Source organism: Dromaius novaehollandiae, chromosome 19 (genome assembly GCF_036370855.1).
Source record: "Dromaius novaehollandiae isolate bDroNov1 chromosome 19, bDroNov1.hap1, whole genome shotgun sequence".
In the NCBI taxonomy this organism is placed as follows: Eukaryota; Metazoa; Chordata; class Aves; order Casuariiformes; family Dromaiidae; genus Dromaius; species Dromaius novaehollandiae.
This window is the reverse complement of record NC_088116.1, coordinates 8,238,708-8,265,323: the sequence shown is the minus strand read 5'-3', so window position 1 is coordinate 8,265,323 and position 26,616 is coordinate 8,238,708. Positions and strand designations below refer to the sequence as shown.

General features: G+C 59.8%; 1 protein-coding gene and 1 long non-coding RNA gene across 2 annotated transcripts in view; both read left to right on the top strand.

The window, feature by feature from the left end:
• The window catches only part of CUX1 (cut like homeobox 1), a 274,945-nt gene extending 258,590 nt beyond the window's left edge, over nt 1-16,355 (top strand). The window contains exons 15-23 of the mRNA XM_064523404.1: nt 4,908-5,044; nt 5,407-5,473; nt 6,208-6,320; nt 7,700-7,816; nt 10,098-10,181; nt 10,309-10,365; nt 12,863-12,943; nt 13,826-13,890; nt 14,505-16,355. Coding sequence (XP_064379474.1) covers nt 4,908-5,044; nt 5,407-5,473; nt 6,208-6,320; nt 7,700-7,816; nt 10,098-10,181; nt 10,309-10,365; nt 12,863-12,943; nt 13,826-13,890; nt 14,505-14,565 — 782 coding nt within the window. The 3' untranslated portion in view covers nt 14,566-16,355. The remainder of the gene's footprint in view (nt 1-4,907; nt 5,045-5,406; nt 5,474-6,207; nt 6,321-7,699; nt 7,817-10,097; nt 10,182-10,308; nt 10,366-12,862; nt 12,944-13,825; nt 13,891-14,504) is intronic.
• A 564-nt stretch (nt 16,356-16,919) lies between these two features.
• LOC112987318 (uncharacterized) lies at nt 16,920-23,930 on the top strand. Its single transcript, XR_003260242.2, has 3 exons — nt 16,920-17,217; nt 17,571-17,777; nt 21,248-23,930. It is a non-coding gene; the product is annotated as an uncharacterized LOC112987318 (long non-coding RNA).
• Nucleotides 23,931-26,616: the final 2,686 nt, after the last annotated feature.

Genomic DNA, 26,616 nt, shown 5'->3' with positions numbered 1-26,616 from the left:
TCGTCCTGGCGCTCTCAAACACTAGTGTTTTGTGTTGAGTGAGTCTCCAACTTTGTGCCTGAGTTTCTCAGCCTTAATGTCAAGGTACTCCAAGACTTAGTTATCTGTAACATCATCTTCCTTCCAGTCAATAAAGTAGGCTTGAAACCTTTGAAGTACTTGATTTCAATGCACTTCAGTTCACTTCTGAGAGGATAGTTTTTCAAAGAAAGCTGTTGGCATGCCACATCACTTCTCATCTTGTTTTCTTATTTTTTTTACAGTTATGTAAATCCGAGGAGTCCAGACAGTAAAGGAGGCAGATTAAAAAGCTACCATAAGGCAAATCAGGGTGGGATCTTGCAGAGCATCAGCTAATTTGCAGTAACTGCCCATGTGTGTGCTCCTACCCTTCAAATCCCTTCAGCAATATCACTTACCTCTCATTTCCTTCAGGCTAAGAGGATGCACATGAGCAGTTACTCCAGTCTCAGGGATGTGTAGCAAGTTACAGCCTATCTCACCCCAAGGTGATTTATTCATCTGTCTGTATCCTCAGTAATCAAGCCACCATCTTATGGAAAGATTGCCTCTCATTTATTTATGTCTGGCCTTATAACTTCAAACTAAGTTGCTAGTATGTCTTAATTTTCTCCATCTGTGAAAACAGATGCTGTTTATTTTGGATGATTTGCCAAGGGAGTCCAATTGCTGGGGCTTGTTACAGGAGTCAAAGTTCCTGTTGCGCTGTGACAGTACCGGACTCGCTGTCTCGCCGGCGCCCCTGGTGAGGCCGTACATCTGCTGGGTTTGGAGCTACCCAGAAACGTGCCCTTGGAGCCTGTGGCTTCGGGATTTTTTTTTTTTCCTTGATACTCAGTACAAGAATTTTAACTTGCAGCTTCAGGAGGAGTGTGAGATTGACTGACTATATTCTCCAAAACAAAAGGAGTGTGAGATTGTCCTAAATCTTTTATTCTCAACTTATTTAGGGGCTATTCAGTTTTCTCTCTGCCTGAGACACTTTTGTCATTACCCACATATCCTTTCCACATAGGCACTTGACATCTTTTAAGAAACACACATCTCTTGGCGACGTCATCCGTGTCTGTGCTCCTCAGGCAGGGGGATGGAGGTGCATGGACTGCACAGGACTGACGTTTTCTTACAGCTTCCCCTCTGAGCAGAGGACACTTTTAATCACTCATTCTGCTTTGGGTAGGGTGTGAGCCTTTTCAAGAGCCTTACCAGTGTTATTCTTCCTCCTGGATGACCACTCTCTGCAAAGTGGTTGGTTCCTTGCGGGGGGCCTGATCTCTCTCCTCACTGTTGCGAGCCTTTCATCAGGCCAGATGTTCACAGGTACAGGAGTCAGAAGTCTCCCTCTACCCTCCCTGGGGAAGCTGTGATATGGCAGAAAGAATTCAAGGTCCACTGGTTGGCAGAGGGAGATCAGGGTGATATCTGGGAGAAAGAGGACTTAGGCTTTTTCATCCTTGCTGCTTATCTATTTGTGATTTTTTTTTCAGTGTCTGCTTAATTAAAATGTGCCAGATCAGTCCTCCTCTCTCCTGGGAGATTTTCCTCATAGCAAGGAGGGACCGTCACCGCTGCTCCAGGTCCCAGTTGTGTAGGGTGGTGCAAAGAAGCCTGTGGCTGATCATTGGGCTGTTGTGAACGGTGCTTCTCTTGAAGCCCTGGCTTCCCCAGGGAAGCCCTGTGGTCGGGCCTGCAGAGCTGCAGTGTTAAGGCTGTAGCCAAAGTTCAGTGGCTGGTAGCCGCAGCTTCATGGTTGGTAGCCATAGGTCAACGGTTGCACTGTGGACTTGCATGACCCACCTGTGTTTGTGTAGGTGGTTTGTGTTGGTCTCCTGGGAGCTTGTTGACAGAGACACCATGAACCTTTTCATAGCGATCAATGTGTTATGGGCTGGCCAGGCCAGACGGAAGTTCAAGAATGTACAATCGGTGTCACAGGGGTAGGAATTAAGTAAACCCTGATCAAGAAGGCATAAGTTCACCCAGCCAACTGCTATCTAATAACTTCACTAGTGCTCCATGCAAAACTCTTAGTTCACCTCCCATCTGCTCTGCCACCTTGCCAAGGACTCTCAGGAAAGTATAAGATTTTTTTTCACTAATATTCCAGTCTCAGCTGCTTATTTTCTTTGTATCAGGTACAGCTGGCAAGGAAAACCCAACCCTCCCTGTGCCGAGCAGCACCGATACCTGGAATGGCAGGTCACAGGCAGGGCTGGTGACTTTTGCATCTGTTGGGTTGTCCTGTTGCTGCAGTTCATCACTTTTCTTCACAAAACAATGGAAATGTTGGGCCCTGCAAATTGGAGATGGTTTCTCCATTGCCTCAAAAGTCAGGGAGGAGGGAGTATGAGAATCAAACATGTGGTTTAAAATTCTAGTTTCCTTAGGTCTTCACCTTCTTTGTCCCATTATCTTCTGCAGTACCTCTCCATCTTCAACAGCTTTTGATGTATTTGCACATCTGAAGGGTCAGAGAGAGGTCTTTCAAGCACAGCAGCTTAGAGAAGACAAAGGCAGATATCCTTTTGCTCAAGCTCAATGCTTGAAATGACCTGCCTTCCTAGGAGAGAACATCTACCTACTGCTGGAGGTTAAGGGTCATTTACAGAGAAGTGATGAGATTGCAGGTGGCAACTGCCCTTTAAAAAAATAAATAAATAAAAGATATGATTAAAAAAGTACACCTATGGAAAGGGGAGATCAGACAGAAGCTCTATGCATTTTGGTTGCCTTCTGTATTAGAAGTGGTTCCAGTCTTTTTTTGTTTTCATGGAAGGTTTTTGGAAGACTGATGGGGCCAGAGCCAAGGACCTGGCACCCGAGGGAAAGAAGGACATGTCTTTTTCTAAAACGGGGACAGTTGTTTCTTTGGTGATCTTTTTTCTCCTAAGCAACCTGAAAAACTCAGTGCATTTAACTCAGACTCGGGAACCCGGGAAAAGCTTCTGCTCTGGGTCTCCGAATTGCTTGTAACAGGGTGTCAAAATGTAGTTTTGCTGAGATCCCCCCGACTGGAGGAGGGCACCCAGCTCTGCTTCTAGATGGCTCGCGGCCCCCGGGGACTCCGCGGCTGAGCTTTGGGTCCCTCGCCAGTTCATCAGGGTTGACTTGTGCAGAATCGGGCCCCACAGCCCATCTTTGGCTCGTAATAGCTTCCCAATTAAATATTAATGCAATTTAAAGAGACAGTCAATTAAATAATTAACCGTAGGGAAGAGGTTTTCTTCCTTCCAAGCCTTGTTAATGCAAGTATTCTGCGTCAGGCCACCCATGTTTTGGTGACTCCCCGTTTCTTGAGAAACACTGACCTCCAGTGGGACTGCCGCTCTACTGCAGCTGCGGGGGGGGGGGGGGGGGTCTCTCCGGAGCCCTTCATCTGGGGCCTAAGATGCAGCTATGTAGATTCAAGACACACAAAAAGAAATCCTTGCATTGTGTCCAAAGTAGGTGCTATCTCCTGTCCCTGCACGTGGCTTTGGCCTTGTACAAATAATGTAAAAATTACATTTCAGACAAAAAAAGGCAAAACATGGGCTAACAGTGCCTTGGCTCTGCGGAAAGCAGGGCTTGCTTTCGGCCTGACTTCTCTTTGAACCCCTGTCGCCGGTGCCTCCTCATCCAAACCTCCCAGCGCGTTGCCGCTGCGGGACGGTGCCGGCAGGCGCCAGCGCCGGGTCTGCAGCACGTCCCCCCCGCGCCGTGCGGAGGAGCCCGCCGCGGCTCCAAGCCCGCCAGGACTGGGTGTGCTGGAATTTGCCCCGTGCACTTTGCACCTCCTTGTCTGAAGCCTTCAGAGAGGGTGGAAGGCCCCATGGGCATAACAGTCTGTCCCGACTTCTCCCCCCAGCCCGGCTCCTTCCCGGGCGGCTTTTGCATTTCTTGCTCCCTGGCTGTTGATAAATGAGGATTTTTTTGTTTTGGTTTGGTTTTTTTTGCCTTGCAGCTGTCTGGAATTCAGGGGGATAATTACAACAGGGAATTAGCAGGGAGGGACTTGAGCGTCTGGTACCTGAGCTTTCACCCACCTGGAAATGCAGGCGCGGAGGGACACATCCTGCTGTCCTGGCCGTGTAAAAGTGGAGGTCTAAACCTTTGTCTGAGCCAGTTTCTCTGCCAGATGGAGGCCAAGATTTTGCTAGGAACAAGGGAGAAAGGAGAAGCAGGATTTCCACTGTGGGACGGGGATCCTTGTTGCCGATACTCTGTTTTTAGGTGTGGATGGAGTTGCAAACGTAGCAAGGAGCTTGCACTGCTGTGCAGTCCTGTTCCTCCCTCTGCAGTTCATTTTTTTGCCCAGAAATGTGTCTGCCTTGCTTCACGTCGGGGCTGGGGTTATGCGAGGGGAGCTGGAGGTGTCTGTGTCGCGCCGGGAGGCTTCAGCCTGCTGGGAGCTGGGGCGTGGGGCTGCTCCGGGGGCGGCTGCAAGGAGGCTCGTGCATGGCAATTTGGGCGAGCAGGGACCCCAAGGCGTCGCGTGGCCTCGGGGCTGGCATGGGTGCCCTGCCTGGGAGCCGACCCGCTCCGGCCCCCGCTGCAGCGAGCCCCGCTGCCGGCTCCCGAAATGGGGATGGAGACGCGGAGGAGACGGGCTCGGCATGCGGGGGCTGCTTTCGGGCTGCGGCAGGGACTTCGCAGGGCCTTGGTCTTCCCTCGGCAAAACTTTTGCTTTTAAGGCACGTGTCGTGGAGCAGCTCTTCCCACCGCGACCGCTTCAAAACGGTCTTGGCTGGAAAGTGGTCAAAATACGCCCAAAGGACGACAGGCAGCGCCTGGGGCGCTTTCGCGCTGTGCTCGGCAGCAGGCTTGCACCCGCCGGCACCCCGGGAGGGTGAAGGGACCAGGCTGGGTCTGGGTGACGCCCCCGCGTTTTGGGCTCTGTTTTGCAGTGCGCTGCGCGGAGCTGCAGATCCAGCTCACGGAGGCAGTTTCCACAGCGGCTGAGCAGAAGGAGCTCGTGGCCAAGCTGGAGCACGACCTCAGCACCATCCAGGCCCTGTCGGCGATGCATCGCCCGGACGCGGAGGTAATGCACCCAGCGCAGCCGTGGCACCCGGGGACCCTCCTCTTCCTCCTCCTCCTCCTCCTCCTCCTCCCCCCCGGGGAAGGGACGGGCTTCGAGGGTCAAGCACTGGCCTCTCCTGCGCACTGGAGGGCTCACATTTTGTATTTGCTCTGCTTGCTCATGGACATAATTTTAATGATTATCTGCACGGTCTGAAGCCATTCCCACGCTGTCCCAGCATGTCCCAGCCATTGAGCCTCGTCTAGGGCCTGTCTGGGAGCAAAGCTCCCCGCAGCGCCCCGGGTGTCAGGGCCATAGCGGGGACCTAAGGGGAGCGTTGGAAGATGGGTGGGAAACGTTTAATCCTTTCTCGTGCTGCCCAGGGCGCAGCCGTCCACAGCCTGGAGAAGATCCCCGAGCCCATCAAGGAGGCGACGGCTCTGTTTTACGGTAAGAGCCAGAGTGGTGGCGGCGGCGGCCGGCAGGCGTTCTTCTCTCCCGGCAACGCGGGATAAGCAGTACAAGGACGTCCCTAACCAGGCACGGATGTGAGGCAGATGCATGCCAAGCCCGGCAAATCCGGGGTGAACCGGGCTCCTTGTGCTCTGACTCCTGAGCTTTCCACCCCAAACTCACCTCCGGAGCCAGCGAGCTAAATGTGCTCTTTACGTTGGCTCCTGCTCCGCAGCCGGCTGGAGAAAATGAATCAAGCCAGTAGTGACGGCTGGCTCCTCTGGAAGGGAACCAGCTTCTTTTCCCTCTTTTTTTTTTGTTTTGTTTTGTTTTGAAAGGTTTTGAAAACGCATGATAAACAATATCATGGCAACAGTTCCACCAAGCCAAACAACCTGCAGCCACCCGTCCTGTGCTATGAATAGTCCCTCTGTGCAGACGGGTTGAGTCACTGCCTCGTAGGACGTGTTTCTCCTTGGCCGCGGATGCCTCCCGCTGCTAGGACGGGCGGGTGGACGGGGAGGCTCGGCCAGGCAGCCAGGGCGCTCGCTGCCCGCACGCGGGACCCTGCAGTGGTGGCTGCAGAACGGTGTTGTAACCCCCGTGGGCACGAGTGTGATGGCCGTGAAATCCTCCCACGCGCTGGGGGGACCTCACACAAGCCCTGGTTGGTCTTTGGGGGATGGTGGCCGTCTGCCCGCTCATCTCTCATGCCGAGCTTTGCTCCCCAGGTCACCCGCCGTCCCCCAGCGCATCGTTCCCGGAGGGGCAGATGGACTCGCTCTTGTCCATCATCTCCAGCCAGCGGGAGCGCTTCCGGGCCAGGAACCAGGAGCTGGAAGGGGTACGTTGGCTGGGGCCGGCCGCGCAGCAGCACCGCGCTCTCCGGGCCCCCCACTGCGTGCCAGGCAGGTGACGTGGCCCGGCACAAAAGCCAGGGCCTCCGTGCCCTGTTTGCTGCCGAGCGTGTGTCCGTGAAGGCCACGTCCGCTTGCAGCCGAGCGCTGGAGCGGTGCCGCCTCCCCACGCCGTTGCTGGGTGAGCACGGCCCGGCCTCGTGCTCGGCTCCCAGGGCTGTTACTCCATTTACCTCCACCTCTACTGCTGCAGGAGAGAGGAAAACACGTTCTGGTATTAGCAGGTTCCCAAACCAAAACCTCCCCTCAGGACCCTCGGTGCTGCTGCTGTTCAAGGACCGGTCCGCATTCACGTTGCTGTTGCAGTTGTGCTCGACCCTCTTGCACAGCATTTGGGGGCCCGTGTAAAGGGCACACAGGGAAAATGTGGTTCGGGGCAGAGTTTTACCCAATAGCTCTGCAACTTTCGTGCGGTTCAGAACCACCTCTCTGGGTATTCGAAGCGTCAGTGCGGAGAAGCAGGTGGGCTTGGTGCCCGCCGTGGGGGAAGGCTGCGGTGCGTCCCAGCCCACCACCCAGCCTTTCTCCAGCCCCGCAGGGAGGGAGTCGGGAGCGGCTCAGGAGTGCGATTGCCGAGGGGGGACAGCGGGGCTGTGAGCGAGGCGCGATGGTAACGCGTCACGTCTCCGCGTTTCCTCTGCTGCCCACGTTTCTCGTCCCGGGTGGGAACGCCGCAGGCCGGGAGCTCTGCGCCGGGCTCCCGCTGCCTCTCCGTCTCCGTTATCTTCCAGGCCCGACCAAAGCAGCAGCGTGGTCGGTTCAGGGGAGATGCCGCGCAGCCGACTAAGCCGTGCAGCTTAGTAGCCATGACGTCAAGGATTTTTGCTGGGGATTTTAGATCAATAAATAGCCTGGTCATCTCCCAGGGCCGCTGGAGCAGCATGACTCGATTTAATTAGCTTCTCTGCAAGCTCTGTCGGCAAATATGGTCCTGTTTCGCAGGGAGTGTTAGTGAATGGCCCAAGTTTGCATGGTGAGGAACTCGGGTGTCCGGCCACCCCGCACCACTCCCCAGCTGTCCACAACCACAGATGCCCAGTCCACCTTGGGGGGGGGACAGGTGGTGGCTATGGGAGCTCCAGGGTACAAGGAGTTAAGCTCATCTTCATGCTCCTCAGGCCTGCGCTCGAGGTGCTTTCTCTGAAGCCGTGGTCAGGAGGGGGAACTGGCTGTGGAGCAGGGCTGCAAGCATTGGGTTGAACCCTCCTTGGTGGCAGCAAACACCCCCGTCTCCATCACACCCCGTTAGGTACGTCCCCATGCACCTGCCAGGCCCTGACGGCGTCCCCCTCGCTCTGCCCTGCAGGAGAACCGCATGATGCAGCACACGGTGCAGGCTCTGCAGAGCGAGCTGGACAACCTGCGGGCCGACAACATCAAGCTCTACGAGAAGATCAAGTTCCTCCAGAGCTATCCAGGCCGGGTGAGTGGCCGTCCTGCCAGCTGGGCTCACGCTCCTCTGGGCAGATATCCCCCAAACTTGGACCTCCACCCTCAGTGTCTGGGAGTGACAGGGAAATTGCAAGTTACCCACACACATCTGCCATGAAAGTTTTGAAGTTGGAGGCCTTTGGGTGGGAAGGGGCTCAATGCTCTATCTAGAGGAGCAGGGACCCAGCCCCTCTCCCACGAGGGCAGGTTTTTAACCATATTGAAGCATGTCCAACGTCTCTGATGTCAGAAACTCTATTTCAGAGAGCCCCTACGAGATGCTTTGATGCTCCCACGACTGCTCTCCAGCTGGCGAGCTGCAGATGCTCCTGCCTGGCTGGACAGCACACTGTTAAATTGAGACCTCCAGCAATAAGGCCCCATAGTCAGAGGCTGAAAAACAATTCAGCCTGTCACATAGTGACTCATTCTCCTTGCACAAGGGTCATATCAGGCAGTTGGAAGTGGCCTGTGCTACTTTTGCAAGCTCTCCGTCTCACAAGCTGAGCTGGGAGACCTCGGAGCCGCGTCTGTGGCGGGCGGGCATCGTTCCCAGTGCATTAGTCACTGGTTTTCGGCACCTTTCACCATATCTCCTGCTGGGCTAACTGAAAGCGGCAGCTGATTTCCTGCGCGCCGTGTCCGATTGCCTGTGAAAGTCGCCTTTCCCTGGCTCGCCTGACCCACAGACCCATCCGGCACGTTCGTAGCCTGAGCTTCTCGTGGCCAGCAGAGAGGGCTCCCCTGCTTCCCCTGGTCCTGGGCCACCAAGGCCAGTCCCTGGGAGCAGAAAGCAGCATCGAGCCGTGGCAGAGCTGGCCGGGTACCCGTGAGGACTTCTTTGGTTTGAGCTGGGCTATCGCATCCCCAGGCTTTTCTAATAACTAAAAATGACCGTAACGAGGGGAGAGGACGGCTGTTCCTTGCCCCGTCCTGCTGCATGGTATCGCCGCCCGCTCTGCGATTCTCCCCAAAGCACTCGCCTTTCCGTGCTGGGTGGGCTCAGTCCGCTTCATTGATTGATATTTTAATAGCTCTTTGGGATGGGAGACTCCTACAGGCATGAAGGACCTTATTTGGCGCTTTCATTTATATCTCCGTGGTGGAACGGGGTCGGCCCCTCTGGCATTTTTGCCTGCTCCTCCCACGGCAGATCGCATCTGCGTGCGTCCCCCCCCGGGCAGCCCCTGCCTGCCGTTCCCGTGATGAAGGGAGCGAGAGCCTGCGACACGTCATCGCAGGGCGTTATGTAATCCTGAACCTAATGAGGCGTGTGACGAGTTAAAAATAATCACCAGAGACCGTTCGGTAAGGCCAGGGTATAGGGAATTCCTAGCCCCTAAATCGGGATCTCGTCTCGCCCCGGATCGTGGCTGTGCGGTGTCCTGCGTATCATGTTCTGGAGCAGACGGGCGTGTTCGTAAAGGGCCGTTTGCTCCGGGATTTGCCCGTGCTGAAACAGAGCCACCAGCGATCGTGCTCGGGTCACTGGGCAGAACAGGGGACGCGCAGTGAGGGGCCAGCAAGACCTCCTTAAAAGCCAACACCTTCGCTTCAGGGTCGCGGCAGTAGCGAAGCCGTGGCCCAGGGCAGCCACGGGTGCGCGGGGCAGCCCGGGGAAGAGCAGCAGCGTTTCCAGCGTCCGTACCCACAGCCTGAACGCTCGCATCTCCGCGGCGCGAGGACGAGCCGCCCTGGGCAGTGTCCCCCCGCTCGCTTCGCAGTCCCGTCCTCGCGGCCTCCCAGGACCACGTTCGGGAAACCGGGAAAGCGACTCACAGGCCGCTTCCTCGGGCTTGGTGCAGAGCCGCGTGCGGGGCTGCCGGAGGGGAGCCTGGGGCGTTCAGGAGCCCAGCTCGTTTGAACCCATCTGAATATTGCACGTCTTTCAAGGGGTTTTCCTCCTTTTCCCTGCCCTTCGCCCTGCTAATAATAGCGGTGTGTTTAAGCAACCCCATCCTCCTCCTCAGCCGCTGTCTCCCTCCTACCTGATCCGGCAGGATGGAGCGCGGGATGTGCGACATGCCAGGGATGCTCGTTTTCTGCGGTGGCCAGGTGACCGCTGCTCCGTGGGAAGGGCGCACGGGGGGGAGGCAGCGGCTCCCATTCGGGCCGCGTGGCCCCTTTCTGGACAGGACCGGCCCCAGCCGCAGCTCCCGGGGGCCGTGGTGGGGGCTCTCCGCTCGTCTCGGTGGCTTTCCCATCGCAAAGCAAACCCGCGGGGATGGGCGAGGGCGCGCGCCCCGGCTCACCCGGCCCCCGTGCATCCCCAGGGCGGCAGCAGGGACGACACCGAGCTGCGCTACTCCTCCCAGTACGAAGAGCGCCTCGACCCCTTCTCCTCCTTCAGCCGAAAGGTAGGGAAAGCCCCCGGCGTGCTGCCCGGCCCTGAGCGTGGCGGGGCGCAGACCCCCTGCTCCGATTTGCACCCCCAGACGAGCGCGCTGAGCCCCAAATTCACCTTCTTCCCTCTGTTTGCTGCAGGAACGCCAAAGGAAGTACCTGAGCCTCAGCCCCTGGGATAAAGCCACGCTGAGCATGGTAAGCGGCAGCCCGGCACGCGTGGGGCATCGCGCCCGAGGGAAGGGGGTCGGGTGGCAGTGCAGATGCCCCAGATTTGTATTCCCCTCCAGGGCGGTGCTGGAGAGGAGCAATTACTCCGTTTCCTTCTGCTAAAAGGTGTATTTTCTGGATATTTTTTTTTAAATACTCTGTCTCCTTCCAAACCCTGGGTGCAGCAGGCCACGGCCGGGGGAGATGTCGTCTTCGGGCCCTCGCTGGCAGAGGAAGGGCGCAGAGCTTGTTCCTCCCTCGTCGCATCTTAGCAAACGGCTCCGCTTTAAAAGTGAGCAGAGCGCTGAGAAATCCTCTTCCTCGCTTGCCCTGTCCTTCCCCTTTCCCAGCTCCTCCCCACCTGCGGCCGCAGGGAGCCGCCTGGCCCCGACCCGGCTGCGGAGGAGCACCGTCGCGAGCCGCTTGCCCCGCGCGCCCCGGCCCTGCCACTCGCCAGCCCGGCAGAGCGTCTTGCTTTCTGCCTTGCCCCGCGGCGCAGGCAGCGCTGCCGTTTCCTACTGCGCTGTTGAAGCTGCTCGGGAGGGCCGGCTGCAAGGCAATGGCAGCCGCGGAGCTGTGCTGGGAAATATCCGACCCGGATCGGCTTGGATTCCTGCTCCGGGAGGTTGACAGCGCGGTTTGCAGATGCCTGAGTGGTTTGCCCAGAAGTGGCCCGTTTTCGTGCCTGCTCCGACGCTGGCCGCTCACCCGCAGCGCGGCGGGTTCGGTACGGATGCTGCTGACTCTGGAGCGTGGTGGTAGCCACGAGGAGCCTCCGCTGATGAAGCCAACAGCAGAAACCGCCGCCCTGCCCCTGTTCTGCCTTTTCCTTCAAAAAAACGCGCCTGGGGAAATAGCGGTGTTGGCGGCAGCAGGGGCTCCTCGCCTGGCGCGGTTACGGTACGGCCTCGGCCGCCGCTGCCGGCCCGAGTAAACCCGGGGGCATCTCCAGCACGCAGAGCGCTGGCTGCGGGGCCCGAGCTGCAGCCCGCTCCGAGCAAAGGGGAGCAGGAGCCCCCGCTTCCCCGCGCCCCGCCGGGCTCCACCGCCCGGGCTCCTCCTCCCACCCCGATCCCTCTCCCGTAAGACGCCGGAGCAAGCGCCCCGAGCCGCTCACGAAGGAGCGCTGCCTCCCGAGCTGAAGTGTAAGTGCGGTTATTGCAGAGATCCAACTTGCGTTGGGTCGGCGATGGTAGCGGCAGCCTCCGGCTCTGGGTTCGGAGGAGTTAAGCCCCGGCCGTGCAGCACGGCGGCGGTGGCTGATGCGGGAGCACTGCTCTGCCACGGCTGCAGCATGCAGAAGTACCCTGTGATAACGGCAAAGTTGTCATTTGCATAGAAACCAAGCAAATGCCAGCATGAATATGGAGCGGGTGGCGTGCCAGCACCGCGGAGAATTAATGAAAGGCATTTACAAAAAGCCCTGGCTTGCGGGAGTCCTTCCTCAGGAATATTTAAGAACGTAATCTCGTTTGTCACGGCAGCCTCCGCCGCGGCCCTGAGCAGCAGGGACGAGTCCAGCGCGGTCGCTTCGGTGGGAGTGCTGCGTCGCTTGCCGCCGGCGCAGGAAATCCCCGCGTGGGCTTTGCGGGAATTTACTGATGTCCATAGCAAATCCCTAGCTCTTACAGCAGGAGTAAAAATGTAATACATAGCAAAGTAGAGCCCTTTCCTACAAAGCTGCTCTTAGGGGCTCTGGTTACCGCCGGCTCCGGCTCTTGCAGCAGGATGGCGGGGCCGGAGCAGCGGTCGAGGCTCCCGCGAGCGGGACCGGAGGGATGGGGATGCCTGTGGAGGAGGGGAGATTTCACACCATGAGATTTCTCAAGATGCCCGAGGAAACCCATCGGGTTTACGGAGAGCAGCGGCACGAGCCGGAGCAGCACGCAGCTCACAGTAGTGAGGGAGCAGGACGCAGAGCCCGACACGCGCGGTTGCCTCTGGGCGTTTTGGGGGGCTGCACTGCAGGGGGGCAGCCGGGAGAGCCCCCGCACGCCCTGCCGCCGCACGGCCTCGCCAGCTCCCGCCGCAGCACCCGCTCTGCCGCTTCCCCCGCCGGCGGCTGGCAGAGCAGCGCTGCGGATCGGAAACGCCACGCGCTCATGAATTAAAAATGTGCAAGACTTAATTACTGCCGGGGTTTCTCTGCGGAGCGGCGCGGAGCCGCCGGCAGGCACCGAGGCAGGGCTCGCGGCGGGGCGGCCTGGCAGAGCTGCCGCGATGAAGGAGGCGCAAAACGGGTAACCGAGCGAGTTTAAGTGGCACCCCAGCATCAGACTCCTGGAGTCGCAGTCCCCAAACCCTGCGTGTGCACGGATGGAGCGTCTCCGAGACGCGGGAAGCCCGGGGGATGCAGCCCAGGTGCCCTTCGGAGGGTCTGGCGCACGTCCGGTGCTGCCAGGCTCTGGCTGGCCCCGCGCGAGGGGCGGTGGCGGTTCTGCCGACCCACGTTGAAACGGCTTCTCCCCGTCTGCTCTGCCTGCAGGGGCGGCTCATCCTCTCCAACAAGACGGCTCGCACCGTGGCCTTTTTCTACACCCTGTTTCTGCACTGCCTGGTCTTCCTGGTAAGCGCGGAGGTGGCCTTGGTGCCGCCGAGGACGGCGCCCAGCTCGGGGTTCAGCCCCTTCGGACGCGGGCGCAGCTCGCTGCTCTCGCACCTGGAAGAAACCCGGCGAGACTTGTTTTTTTGGAATTAGCCTCGCCTTCCGTGCAGGGAAGACACCCAAAGTCGGTGCCCAAGGGCCGACCTGTAGCACCCACTCACATCCCCAGCGGTTTGGCATAGCGGGTTTATAGCCGTAGCCACCCGAGCTTCGCTAGCCTGCCGGCAGCGTCACCGCGGCGGCAGCCTCCTACCTGGGCTCCCTGCTGCCTCCGGTCCGTCCCAATGTCCCCTTTGGAGGTGTTGGACGGGGACGAGCCGCCCTATGGAGCAATAATCCAGACTGTTCATACGGCTTTCCTGCTCCTTGCGCAGTTTCTGGGGGTTTATTTATCATTGCAGGGGAAAAGGGAAAAAAAAGACCATCAATAATTAAACAATGAAACGAGATGAAAGACAAATAGGAACAATATTTTCATCCCGCTCTTCTCAAAGTAAAATCGACCTCTTGTTGTTTTGGTGAGGAAAGGAGCAAAGAAAATAAAAAGTTATCGTCATTAAACTTTAAAGCGCTAACCTAAAAAAAAAAAACCATAAATATTACATGGCTGGAAGGTTCTTACTCCATCTAGGCACAAAAGGGCCTGAGATCCAGCGCCCAGCGTTGGGTTGGATTGGGCACAGACCGAGCGCGGCCGGCGGGGGCTGGATGAAGCCGCGTCCCCTCCCTCCCCGGCGGATGCTCCCGCGGGCGGTGGCGGCGGGGGGGTCCCGGGCCAGCGCAGGGCCGCGTCTCGGCTGCTCGCTGGGGAAAGGAGAGCTGAGCGCGTTCCTTGTCTTGCAGGTCCTCTACAAAACGGCCTGGAGCGAGAGCGTGGGACGGGACTGCGCTGCTTATTGCGCCAAAAAGTGCGTATGAGACTGGGCGGATTCGGTGCAGCCCTAGGTCTGGAGAGGGAATTGTCCTCCCCCATTTGGCGGCAGAAGCCCTGCGGTTTGCAGCCGCTTTTTCCGACGGCACCTGGTGCCTCCCTGTCCTGGAAGCGAGGGTGTAAAACGGGCGCTGGGCGGCCGCAGCTCTGCCCTTCGCGGCTGGGCGTTGCAGCCGCTCTGAGCCTTCAGCGGTGGGACGGCTCCACCGCCGCGAGGCTAAGCGAGGGCTGGCAAACGGAGACAACGAGCCGCGTTTCGTTCCTGCTGCGCCGCCCAAATTGTTTCAGAGCCTTCAGGGACGGCGGAGCGGTTAATTGGGTTTTAGATGCCTAATGCAGCGGGGACAGGCTGGAAGGGAAGGTGCCCGGGGAGGACCACGCTTGCAGTCTGGCGTTTCCCAAACCCCAAACCCACCAGGAGCTCCCGCGGGCGATCCCTTCCCGGGAGAGGAAGCCTGCCGGAGAACAACGTGAGGGAAGAGCTCAGGATCAGGCCCGCGGTTTGATTTCGGCCGCTCTTGTCCGCGGCCGGGGGAAAGCGCTGGGCGGGCTATCGGCGGCGGGCGCTGCTGACCCCGCGGCTCTCCCCAGGTACGCCGACCACGTGCACAAGTTCCACGAGAACGGGGACGCGGGCGACATGTGGCAGTGACGCCGCGCCGGACCCTCGGCACCCGCCGCCGGACCCACGGGCTCGCCGGACCCCGGGCTCGCTCCCACCTCGCACACGGACGAATCTGCTAGAGCTTTGCTTTCCGCTGCCCCCCCCTTCTCCGGCTCCCGCGCCGCGAAATCGCGAGCCGCAGGTAACGGCGGTCCCGCCGCGGGACAGGGCGCGTCCCACCTTCCCCCCCGGAGGGAGGCTGGGCAGCGGCCGTGTCCTGCGGGCGTCCCCGGGAGCCGTGCCGAGCTCAGTCCTTACCGAACACGCGGAGACGGCAGGGCGAGAGGTAGTGCACGATCGCTTTTCAGATTCAGTCTCTCTTTTCAACCTCCTCCAAGTCCGGCACAACACTGGCTGGGCTCAATTTGGCCAGAAAACGGGGAGAAACCAACCTCTTGAACTTGCATGTCGTACGAGTTTAAGTGGTCCGGCTTTAAAGAATTCCTTTTTTTTTTTTCTCCTCCTGTTTATTGAATTACCAGAAAATAATCAGTTCTTTGGGCTGTGACGGAGCGAGCGGCGTAGCGGTGGGTGACACCCGCCGCGCAGGCGGAGGAGGCCGCTCGGCATGTTGCCTCCTCGCGCCGTCCCGAGTCGAGCGAAGCTGCTGCTCAGCTCCGGACTGAATCCCAAGTGTGTCTCGGGGCCTTGCAAAAACCCACCTTCTCCTGCGGCCGAGCCCCAGCAGACGGGTTTGTTGGAGGGAGACCGAGGCTCGGGAACGGCCCGGCTGCTTGGGAATCACCCGGCACGGAGGGAAGCGTCGCTCGCGGGGACTGCGCTCGCCCGGGGCTCGCTCCTCGCTAGCGCAGCGTTTCTGTGATTCAAGCCAGCGCCCGGCTGGGGAGGGTGCGGGGCTTTTTTCTTGCATTATACTTGATCTGTTCAGTGCCCGAGGCTTGCGGGAAGCTGATTGAGTGAATCGATTACTGGTGGTGGGCTGCCCGGGCGATGATAACACGGGGCTGCTGAGACGAGATCGGGATTGATTCGGGGGGAAAAGGGTCACAGGCGAGGCGGGTCCTGCCTTCCCGTGCTGCTGCCAGCGCTGCAACGGCCTGGGCTTGCCGTGACGGCACAGCACTTGGCGCCCGATTAAAATGTCCTTCCCGAGATAGGAGAATATTGTTGCTTGCAATTAACATTTCCCTGCAGCTTCAGATCTGTGCGTGCAGCCAGCGCCGGGCTGCGCATCTGCCACGGGCAGCAAAGGCTCATTTATAGCTGCTCTGGCCTGCAGAAAAATGCAGGATACTCCTAAGCCGAAGGGAGGGCTGAACACGGCGGGACCAGGCGGCACCTGCTCGGCTCGGCGCGTAACCCGAGCCTGGCCGGAAGAGGGGCAGCTGCGCTGCGAAATTCCTCCCGGTGCGGATGGGCCGCGCGGGAATCGCGGAGCCCCTGCGAGAAAGATCCAGGCAGGACAGAGCATCCTCCAGCACGGGACGGTGCGGGGTGCTCAGCACCCCCTGCATCAGCCCAGGGGCCCGGGAAATTTAAGGCAGCTCCTCCCGCCTCTCCGAGAGCTAATGAACTCCGGGTGTGCTGGGAAGCGAGGTGGTGCTGTGGGAAATCGGGAGCGCAGACCCGTGATCCTGGGAAGGGTGGGATCCGCGTTCGGGCTTCATAGGGAAAGTTAAATTTGCTTTTTTAGAAGTTATATGTGGCCTCTTAGAGTTGCACAACTTCCATAGCTACTTGTACTCTTCATAAATGACTTAAAATAGATGTTGAGTTATGTGGGACAAGTTATCCAATAAAGTTAGACATGCATCGACTGAACTGCTTTTGTGCCTTTTTTTCCTTTTTTCTTCCTCTCCTTCTTTTCTTTCCTTTTGATATGAAACAACTCAGAAACATCCTGCTCGAGGGCGAGGGCAGAGCGCGCGGCTAATTTTAGGAATCCCCCGCAGGAGCTCCAGCAGCCGCTGTCCCGCGGGGCCGGGGAGGGCAGGACCTCGGCCCCGGGGGCCGGAGCCGGAGCCCGGCTGCCCGCGAGCGCACGCTGAGCCCGGACGGCGTCGGAAAATAGAGAAATAACCTCCGGGTCCAAATGCACCGCTTGCAACGTGCGTGCCGGGGGCCGCGGGAGGAGCCCGAGGGAGCGGGATAGCCGGGCTCCCGCGTTGCTTCGCCGCGCGCTAGACGGCTGACGGCAGGCGGGAGCCGAAAGCTGGTGCAGCATATGGAGCCCCCTCCTCCCCCCGGCGCTGCGTGCAGTCTCCCTGGAGATGGGCCGCGCGGGCTTTTCCAGCGCCGGGAGGAAGCGGAAAAATATTTACCTCGCCCCCCCCCTGCAGAAGTCTGTTCTCGTTAAGGCAGTAAAAAGCAGACAAGGTGCGTAAGGTGGTGAGGAGCCTCGGCGCTGGGCTCCGGCCTCGGCGGAGCGAAGGCGGCTTTCGGCACGGCTTTGCACGGCACCACGGCGCGGGGAGGGGGGCGACTGGGGGGGGGCACGAGAAACCATCTGAAGGGAAATCGCAAACTGGAGCCCAGCGGGCAGAGGAGCTGTGCCGGCGCTGGGATGAGAGGTGGCAGGGTCGCATGGACGTACGTTGCCTGTCTGACCCCCGGCAGAACAGCTCGTTTGGCTTTGCCCTTGCAGATGAACGTGCCCGGCTGGGTGGAAAGCCTTCCCAGGTACGGCCGGGCCGGGTGCTGGGGGGGCACGAGGAGGGGCACGGGCACCGGCTGCTCCACGGTCCCGCTGGACCGCCCCGCGGTGGCAAGGCCAGCCCGAGCTGGCAGAAATAACGCCTTTGTCCTGTCTTCTAGCACTTTCCCCCCCCACCCCAGGTTTTCTTCCACTTGTCTGTGTTTTCAAGGGTGGGGGGCAGCGCCTCTGGCTGCAGGTGAGCCACTCTCAGTACTTTTTCCCCTTTGCACGGTGCTTTTTCCCCATCGCGTGATGCTTTGTCCCCATTTCACGGTGCTTCTTCCCCTTTGCACGGTGCTTTGTCCCCATTGCGTGATGCTTTTTCCCCACCGCACAGATGCCGCCGCTCTGAACTTGGCACCAGAATGCAAAACGGGGTGGAAACCCCCCCCACGCCGGAGCAGCAAAGTGGAGCTGCCCCCCAACCACAGGCCTCAGCCCGCAGCGCGGCCCCGGCAGCAGCCTCCTCTGACGTTTCCTCTCGCCCAGAATAACCGTCACCCGACGCCGACACCGCGCGGGGAGGCTCGCACGGGCCGCTTGGGTGAGCAGCTGAAAATAGCCGGGGAGGGCGCGGGGGCGGCGCCGGGGGCTCCCTCCGAGCCCTGCTCCGGTTGCAGCAACGCCCCCGGGCAGCCCCCGGCCGAGGGCATCGGGCCGAGAAGGCGGCTCCGGCCCGGCGAGCGCCGGCGGTCGCTGCAGCAGGGGCGCAGCTCTGCCCTCGAGGGGATGCTCGGCCGGGCCGGCAGCGGGGGTGTTTCTGCAGGCGCCGTGTGTCCGGCTGCGCAAAGCCCTGGGGAAGGACGGGCCGCTTGGCAAACGGGAGCCGAAACCCACGGCCCTTGGCACCCACTGCAAGGGGGGTGCAGGGACGGGGGCGAGCACCGGGGCACCCGGGGCAGAGCACGCACCAGGACCAGTGCAACACCGGGCACGTTGCAAGAGCGCGTGATGCATCCTTGCAGGGGGGCATTTGCAGGCACGGCTTATCAATCTGATCTTGACTCCTTAGGACTAGAGGCCCTGGGACGCAGCACGTTTCCTTGGGGGGCCAGTGCTGCCCTTTCCCCACCGAGCGCATCTGCAGTTACGCCCCGATGGCAGAGGCCCACCGAGGAGCTGGCTGCTCCCCCCGGCCACGACCGCCCCCCCCCCCCAGGACGCAGCCCGGGCTGTGCTGTGATGAGGTTAATGAAGTAGAGGGTGTTGCTCAGCCAAGCGCAGTTCGGCCATCTGCTTGGGCCAGGCTGGGCGCCGCGCTGCTCCCCGCCACCCGCGCCGGCGCGCTGCCTTTGCGCTGCGGTGGACGGGGTGCTCGGCACGGCTCTGCTGGTGTCACCTGCGGGAACGCCATCCCGCATGGCCCCGGGGAGGCCACGTGCTGCCAGGTTCCTGCAGCAGCACCAGGTTCCCGTGGTGCCACCGGGCTCCCGTGGTGCCACCGGGTTCCCACAGCAGCACCACGTTCCTGCAGCAGCGCCAGGTTCCCACAGTGGCACCAGGTTCCTTCGGTGGCACCAGGTTCCCACGGTGGCACCATGTTCCTGCAGCAGCGCCAGGTTCCCGTGGTGGCACCAGGTTCCTGCGGTGGTGCCAGGTTGCTGTGGTGGCATCATGTTCCTGCAGCAGTGCCAGGTTCCCATGGTGGCACCAGGTTCCTGCAGTGGTGCCAGGTTCCTGCAGCCCCACCGGGACCTGCTGGAGCCCCACGGCAGCAGAGACACTGGGCAAAAGCCAGCATGAGGAATGCAAGGAGCCCAGGGCATGTGGTGGGGGGGGCAACTTTGGAAAGCAGGAGCCCATCATGTGCACTGCTGCTGCTTTCACAAGCAGCCTGAGCCGGGCTGAAGTTACATGATTCCTTGGGGAAAGAAAGGGAAAAAAAAAAAAAAAACCCAGCCCTGGAGGGGAAGCAAATGCAGGGAGAAGTGTGCTCGGCCGTCGCGTGGAGCAGGCGAGGGTTTGCAAGAAATGCTGATGGCACTGAGCGGGACAGACCGTGTGCCCTGCTTGGAAAGCATCGTGGCAAAGTGGTGGATGGCCATGCCGGGCATGCTGCGAGGACCGACAGCCAGCGGCGCGTGGCCGCGCACCGGGGCTGGGGACACCGGCACAGCCCTGCTCACCCGCCGGCCACCCTCCCCTCGCGGACTGCGGCGGCTGCACCGAGCACCCGCGATCGGGGCCGTTCGGGTGTCTGTCGCTATGGAAACCCCTTCTAATAGTGTCAGTCCGCCTGCCAGCGCGGTTGGCTTCCTTGCTGGCTTTCCGCAAGCCTGTGTTTGGGGAGGGTCCCGCAGGACGCAGCGGGACCGGCCGGGTCCAGCACTGCCCGGGAGGGCTTCTAGGGGCAGCGAAAGCTCCGCAGGGAATGGGATTTTTTTAATAGGTTTTAGAGATTGGAGGAAGATGCTCAGCACAGCAGAGGGCTGCAGGCAGGACACTGTGCGGCTGCAGGAATCCCACTGACACCCGCGAAGGGCTTTGCCCACGGCAGCTAGGAGAGACCAGGCTCTGCCTTGGTGGAGAAAAACTAGTGCTCTGCAAAAAGCTTCTTCCGTGCAGCCTTTCCCCATCCACCCATCACCGCATGCCTTGCCTGGTTGCCTGGGAAGGGACTTGCCGCAGCTGTGGGCTGTTGCCTCCACACGGGATGAGAACGGGATGGCGTTAACCCGCAGAGGGAAGGCAGCTGGTTGGGCTGTGCCGAAATCCCCCGGGGTCCCATCAAGGGAGCAGAGCCTAAGGATGTCCCCGCTGGCAAACATCACTGAGGCAGCCTGCGCTCAGTGCACCTCCCGGCCGGCCACGTGGCAATGCCCTGGGCCGGAATCGGGGTGTTCTAGGGGTTTTATTCCCAGTGGCATTTCAGCGTTTGCCTTTGCACTCCGATCCCAGCAGGTTTATGGGGTTTGGAAATTTCGCAGCAGCTGTTGTTAGTGGCCCAGATTCACCCTGCGAATTCCTTGGGCGGCACTTTGTGCACCCGAACACCTCCTACCAGCCCCCGCCGGGCGGGAAGAAGGCGGAAGGAGCTTCCAGAGCTAAGGGAGAGCTGGGATTTCGGAGCTGCTAACATTTTTAAGAGGTGCTCTGAGTCCAGGCAAAAATGGTTTTGCCTTTAATATTTAATGCGTTATTTTTTTTAAACACACGTGCGTGCAGGCAGGCAAAGCTGCTACCGGCCGAGCCGCTCCAAGCGCTGCCCTTGCGATAGGGCCGTGCCGGCCGGGCGAGCCGAGCCGACCGAGCGTGGCTGCCTCAAAGCAACGGTGCCACCAGGGCATTCCCCGGCCTTTAGTGAAAGGCAAAACCTCCACACCCGGGAAATGGCAACCCAAAAGGCCTGCTTGGACCGGCACCGGGTAAAAAGGGTGGGGAGACGGTCCCGCGCGGCAAAGACGAGCCCCCAGCTGCTCTGCAGCACGTTTTCACCTTGAACACCAGGCGAAAGGAGCTGTCGCGGTAGGAGCGTTTGCTAGCGAGAGAGACAAAAGCGCTCGCTGTGCGCCTGAAATCCCGGGGCGCTTGGCTCCCGGCGGCTCTCTGGGGGCTGCAGGCGCCGAGCAGAGGGACCGGGCGTGATGAAGCACAGCCTGGAGAGCCCGCGGCGCAGGACCGGCAGCAAGCGAGCCGGAGACCGTGCAGCGCCGTGGGCAGCAAGCGCGGGAGGGGCAGACGTCAGGGGCAGGTTGACGTGGTCCCCAGCGTGACCGAGCCGGGGCCGGTGAAGCAGGGAGGTCTCCTCGGTAAGGGGAGAACGGAGCAACCATGGTGGGGTTTCCTTGGTTTCTTTTTTGCTGTAGCTTCAGCCTCACCGAGCCAGGTGTGGAGACACTTAGGCTCGTCCCTGCTACCACCAAGCGCCCGTGTCTGTGCGCTCGCCCCGGCGGACGGCTTTGCAGGCGGCATGCAAATCCCGGCACGCTCCGGGGCTCCCCACTGCTGCCCCTCCGGGGCGCGCGCTGGCGGGGTTAGCGCTGAAACAGCGCTGCTCTTCATTTGCATCGGCAGGAAGAAGAGCAGAGCGAGCGTCGCAACGTGTTCCTGCCTCTTCCCCACGGACCTCGCTGCTCCCTGCGAGGGACACGTCCTCTGAATGTCTGAATGCGTCGCTCCCTTCCCGAAACGTGCTCCCTAGAGATGCTGAGCGAGTTGCCACACGCTCTGCTTCAGAAGGACAAGCATCGTCTTCTGCATGTGCGTCTCACTCTTGGCTGCTTTCAGCGGCCCCGTTACCTGCCAGGACCTCCACGGCCCCAGGTCCTGGGCGCACCGTGGGTGCTGCCTGCGCCCCAGCGGGGCCGGGGCGGTCGAAGGGGGCTGCCGAGCTCAGTTCCAGCGGACGCAGCAGAAGAGGCCTCCCCCGCCTGGAGGAACCAAGATCACTCAGGCAGACACTTCAGGATCGCTCTTGAAGCCCTGGGTCATGCCTGCTGACACCGAGCATCTCTGCCCATGTCTCACATCACTCCCAGCACCTCTAGAAATGCAGCAGAAGAGCTGGGCGCCTGTCTCCGCCTGACACGCGAAGCAGTGTGCTCGGGAGGCCGGGCTCTTTCCCCGCTCATCGATCCCAAATATTCCTTCTATCTCTCTTCCCGGCTGGGCGCGATGCTGTGAGGTCACAGGATGCAATCCCAAACAGATGTTTGACACACAGACGATCTGGGACACAGCGGGGGACTGGCTGCACGAGGATAAGGACACCGGATGAATTTCTGATGCCACAAGCTGCTCCAAGGATTGCGTTCTTGGTGCCTCCTCAGCACTTCCCACCGGCTTCTCACGGGTCAGAGCTGGTCCATTGCTGATGGCAAGGTGAGGACCTTTAGTGCCCCGTGTCCTGGAGCCCCGTCCAGCCTCTGATGGAGAAGATGCCATCCAGCTGTTTGCTCTCCATCTGGAAATGTTCCAACTGTGCCAACAGCGTGGCCGGACCAGCCTGCTCCTGCTCAGCAAGTCCACGGCAAGGTTTGCTCCTCCTCAAGGGCAAGGTCATCTTGGGAGAGCCTCACTCAACCAGGGTGAGGAGGCACTCTGGGAACCGAGGGAAGGAGAAGTTCTGAGTGCAGAGGAAATGTTAGACACGGCCTTTTTTGCCAAAAGAGAAGGGCTTTTCTCCCTCTGGCAGGTAAGTCCTGACACGGGGGCTGAGGAGGAGACGGGAATTTACACGTCAAGGTCTTCACATCAAAGCGATCCTCAGACGGAGGCTCTGCAGCTGTAGAGACAAGCTGTCAGTGGGTGTTTGCATTCTTTAACATGCCAAAGGACGTTTTAAAGCAGTTTCTCCTGCACAAAAAAAAATGAAAAAAATAAACACCGATTTCTCCCCATTTCTTCTCTCTTCCCCTTTCATCCCTGCGGCATCTCCCCTGGCAAATCCTTCACTTGCCTCTCATTAGAGACCATTCCTGGACAACCTGCAGCTGCGACAGCGCTTCGTGTTTCCCTGTTTCCCCCCGGGCGTTGGGGGCCGGCGAAGGGTGCGGCGTCACCCGCGCCGGCACGGCCGGACCGAGGGATGCCTTCGGGCAGAGGCTTTCAAGGGCACGTCGCGCTCGCAACGGCGGCTCTGCCAGCAGCTCTCTCCGGAGCTGGCCGCGCTGCGCTCTTTACTCCTTCTAGAGATTTTTAAGGCGGCTAATAGCGCCGTGGGAGCCCCGTCGTAATTAAAATTGGCAGGAGCGAGCAGATATTAGGTTTATTCACCACCAGTTTTAAATCATTTAACATAGCAGAAGGCCGTGTTTCTACAAGCAATATGTTCTGCTTTGCTCGCGCCGCCAGCCCTATTGAAAGGTTTTGTGATGGATGGGGATGGCGGCTGCTGGAGGGGAGGACGCGGCTCACGCCGTGGTAAAACCAGTGTATGCGAGAGTGGAGGGGCGAAACGGGGGCCGGGAACGTGAGTCGGAGCCCGGCCTCATCCGCAGGAGCTCCCAACCGGGCTCCCGCCAGCTGTGGAGCTCGCCACGGGTTTACAGCCCTCTGGATGCAGCCCTTGCTTAAAAATAAACCTTTAAAATAGAAAATTTGGAGAAATGGGCTGGGAACTCCCTTTCCACGGTGGGACAGAGTTTCTCGGGGATTGCTGAGAAGAGGCACAGCAGAAGTTCAACTTTCACCCCGGCGATCATGTTAAATCCGTTTGGTCGAAGCACAGCGCCTGAAATTCGCCCTGCAACCCTCTTCAAGGCTTGAAGTTTTCGCCGGGTTTTCCAAGTGCCTCATCGGCAACTTTGCAAACTGTGCGTTTCCGTGCTCAAAGGGCTGCTTTGCTCTTTAACCGCAACCCCGCAAGGTTACGGGGCGCGTTATCGGAAGCAAAGGCAGCCTCCCCGGCCTCGCTTTCCATGTCCCGAAGCGGGCGGCCTCCCGCAGAGGGAAGGGAGAAGAGGCTCTCCGGTACCAGCCAGCTCTTCCCAAGCATTTGTTCCAGTTCGCGGGAGGAAACCAGCAGGAAATAAGCAGCGACCATCGCACTGGGACGACGTTAGCACGAGTCGCGGGCAAACCAGCAGGTTGTGCATCGAGCCGTCGGCAAACGGGCTCCCCCTTCCCTCCCCGTGCTTCCCAAAAGCATAACGCAGACCAGATGGTTTCAGAAGGCTGTCAAAATGTTTTTTTCTTTGTTTTAGTGTCTGTTTTAAAACACAAACATTTTAATAAAATTGGAAGCAGCTCTATGGAAGTTGCCGTTTTCAGCCCTCGCTGGCGAGCTCGGGCCGCGTGGCCGGGGCGGCCGGGGGACCTGGATGGAGGTGCAGCCGCTGCCGCGTGCCGGGCACGGCGCCGAGGGAGGACGCCCTGCCTGGAGCTCGCGCTGCAGAATTGCTCTCCCATCTCAAGGGCTTACGTTTTAGGCATAAAGAAACACGTGTTTGCTCTGGAGTGATGTTTAATAGATGCTAGGAGGGAGGGTTTTCCGAAGTTCGTATGGGAATGGGAATCTAAGAGGCACAAAGAGCAGGATTTGACGTGAGCAGCTCCCATAGAGCACCGCGTGGAGATGATGAGAAGGTGCCTGAGGCCTTCCCCTGCCAGCTAAAGCGAAAGGAGTCTTTCCCAGCAATTTCTATGGCTTCACGCTAGCCCCTGGGTGAACCAGCCTGGAAAGGCACGCAGAGATACGGCGAGGAGCCCACGGCATCATGCAGGATGCCACGAGAAGACACCTGAGGTTTAACGCTCATGTGAACATGGGCTTTTGAAAAGCCTTGTTTTCCCTTCTCTTTCCTGGCTCTCGGCTCTCCGAGGAGGAATGGGCCTGCAGAGGCTCACGGGCTCTGCCATGGTGTCCTGCCTCGGCGTCCTGCAGCGCAGCAAGGACAGGGCTGGAGCACCGTCTCCGTGTCTGTCGGAGCTGCTGTTCCCCGGCCACGCAGCTCCCAGCACTCCCAGGGCAATCGATACCAAGTGCAATGAAACCCTTAATGAAATTTCAGCCTAAGAGACTATTGATTGCATATTTTCTTTAAAAATGTATATGAATGGGAGAGAGGCTCTCTGAAGGAGGGCCTGGGGAAGGGGGGGAGGAGTAAGGAGCCACACCGGTGGCTAAAGGCATGTGCAAACGTGGTCAGTGCAAAGCAGCCTGCATGTATCAGCAGCGGGCTCCATCTCTTGGCAATCATTAATTAACCCTCAAAACACCCCTGGGAAAGCAGAATGTTACCACCCAGAACCAAAGAGGGGACATTCACCCCAAATCGTATAACCAGTGATGATGCAACAAGGGAGAGAAGTCAAGAGTCCATGGCCCGGTCATGTCTCCTAGACACCGGCTTTTGCAAATTCCCTTTGCTCTCTGTTTCCGCTTGCTGCCGAAAACACGAAAAAGGAGGAGAAAGGAGCCCGAGAGGGAGCCCGGCTGGGGCCGACAGGGCCCACGGCAGAGCCAGGCAGGCCCAGGCGAAAGGTGCTGACGCCGGACAAGCAGTACTTTGCTTCTGCTGCTGACGCAGCTGGATGAGGAGCTCTTTGCGTCATGGCGCGGGGCTGGAGCGCGTCGACGCGGCGTGCACATCCTCTTTCTAGATGCACGCTTAATGCACATCCTCTTCCCAGATGCACACCTAATGCACATCCTCTTTTGAGAGGCACGTTAGAGTTGTTATTCTCAAAATAACTAATGGCCGAAGGAAGGAAGGCTGAACGAGGGCAGAGGAGGCAGCGATGAGCAGTGACCAAGACGACTCAGATAACATCCTCAATGGCACTGACCAAACCTCTCCAGTTCGTACGGAGCGTGCGGGGCTTTGGGCTGCCGCGGCACAGCGCAGAGCTGCTGCGTCCCCGGTCCCACGCAGCGAGGCCTACAGGGGCCGTGGGCTAAAAGAAGACACCAGAAATTCCTGCCAACTGCCCCGAGGCTGGTGAGACCGGTGTATCTGCGCCGAGCCTCGGTTTCCCCGCTTGCCAGGTGGCCAACAGCTGCGACGCACACGAGCGCGTGCCGAGCTGGAACGTGTGGGCCTGCTCCTCCGCATCTCGGGGGTTACAGGAAAGGAAAAAAGTGCATCACAGCCAACCTGCCTCATCCTGTCTCTGCATCCTCCGAGCACCCCCAAATCTGGCCTCTCCCAAAATCTAGCAGCTGTGCCGGGTCGGGAGACAGCAATGATGAGTAATTGTGAACTACGCGCCCCACCACCAGCGAGGGCCCTGAACGGTTCCCCGGGCACAAAACTCGCACTGAAGTCACCATGTTTTACTTCCCGGCGCTCCGGCTCGGCTGCACCGCTTCACCTGGGAGCCCCTGCGCCGCTCGCAGCGACCCGCCACCCTCGGCACCCATTACATAACCGGCATTGTCTTAATCCTACAGGTGCTTTGCAGAAGTAAAAAGGGATTTGCTCCGCCTGCAAATCCTTTTTTTGGTGAGTCATCCCTATCCGCCCCGGTGGCGGTGCCGGCGGCGGGGAGGCCCGGAGCGGCGCGAAGGCCGGCTCAGCGAAGACCTGGCGGAGGAGGCTGCCGCGCGGGGTCTGCTTCCTCCGTGACCCGGGCTAAATCGCCTAAACCTCTCCGCACTCCCGTTCCCTGTCCCTGAGACGCGGCTTATAAATCTGTCCTGACCCCTTGGCCAAGGCAGGTGCTCGGAGAAGGCCCCCATAAATCTGTCACCCATGGGGACACCCGGCCTGGCCTGCAGCCGTGACCCGGGGATGAGCGCGACCGGCGCGGCGGCAGCTCCCGCGTCCCGCAACGCCTCGCACCGGCAGCCAGGGCCGGATTTGCTCCCGGGGGGAGATGCGGGGGCAGCCCCGGGGGTCCCCCCAAAAATACATTGCTAAGCGGAGGAAACGCATGCCGGGGGCTGGCGGGGGGGCGTGAGAAGACGCGGCCCCCTCCCCGGCTGGGGGTGCCCGGCGGGA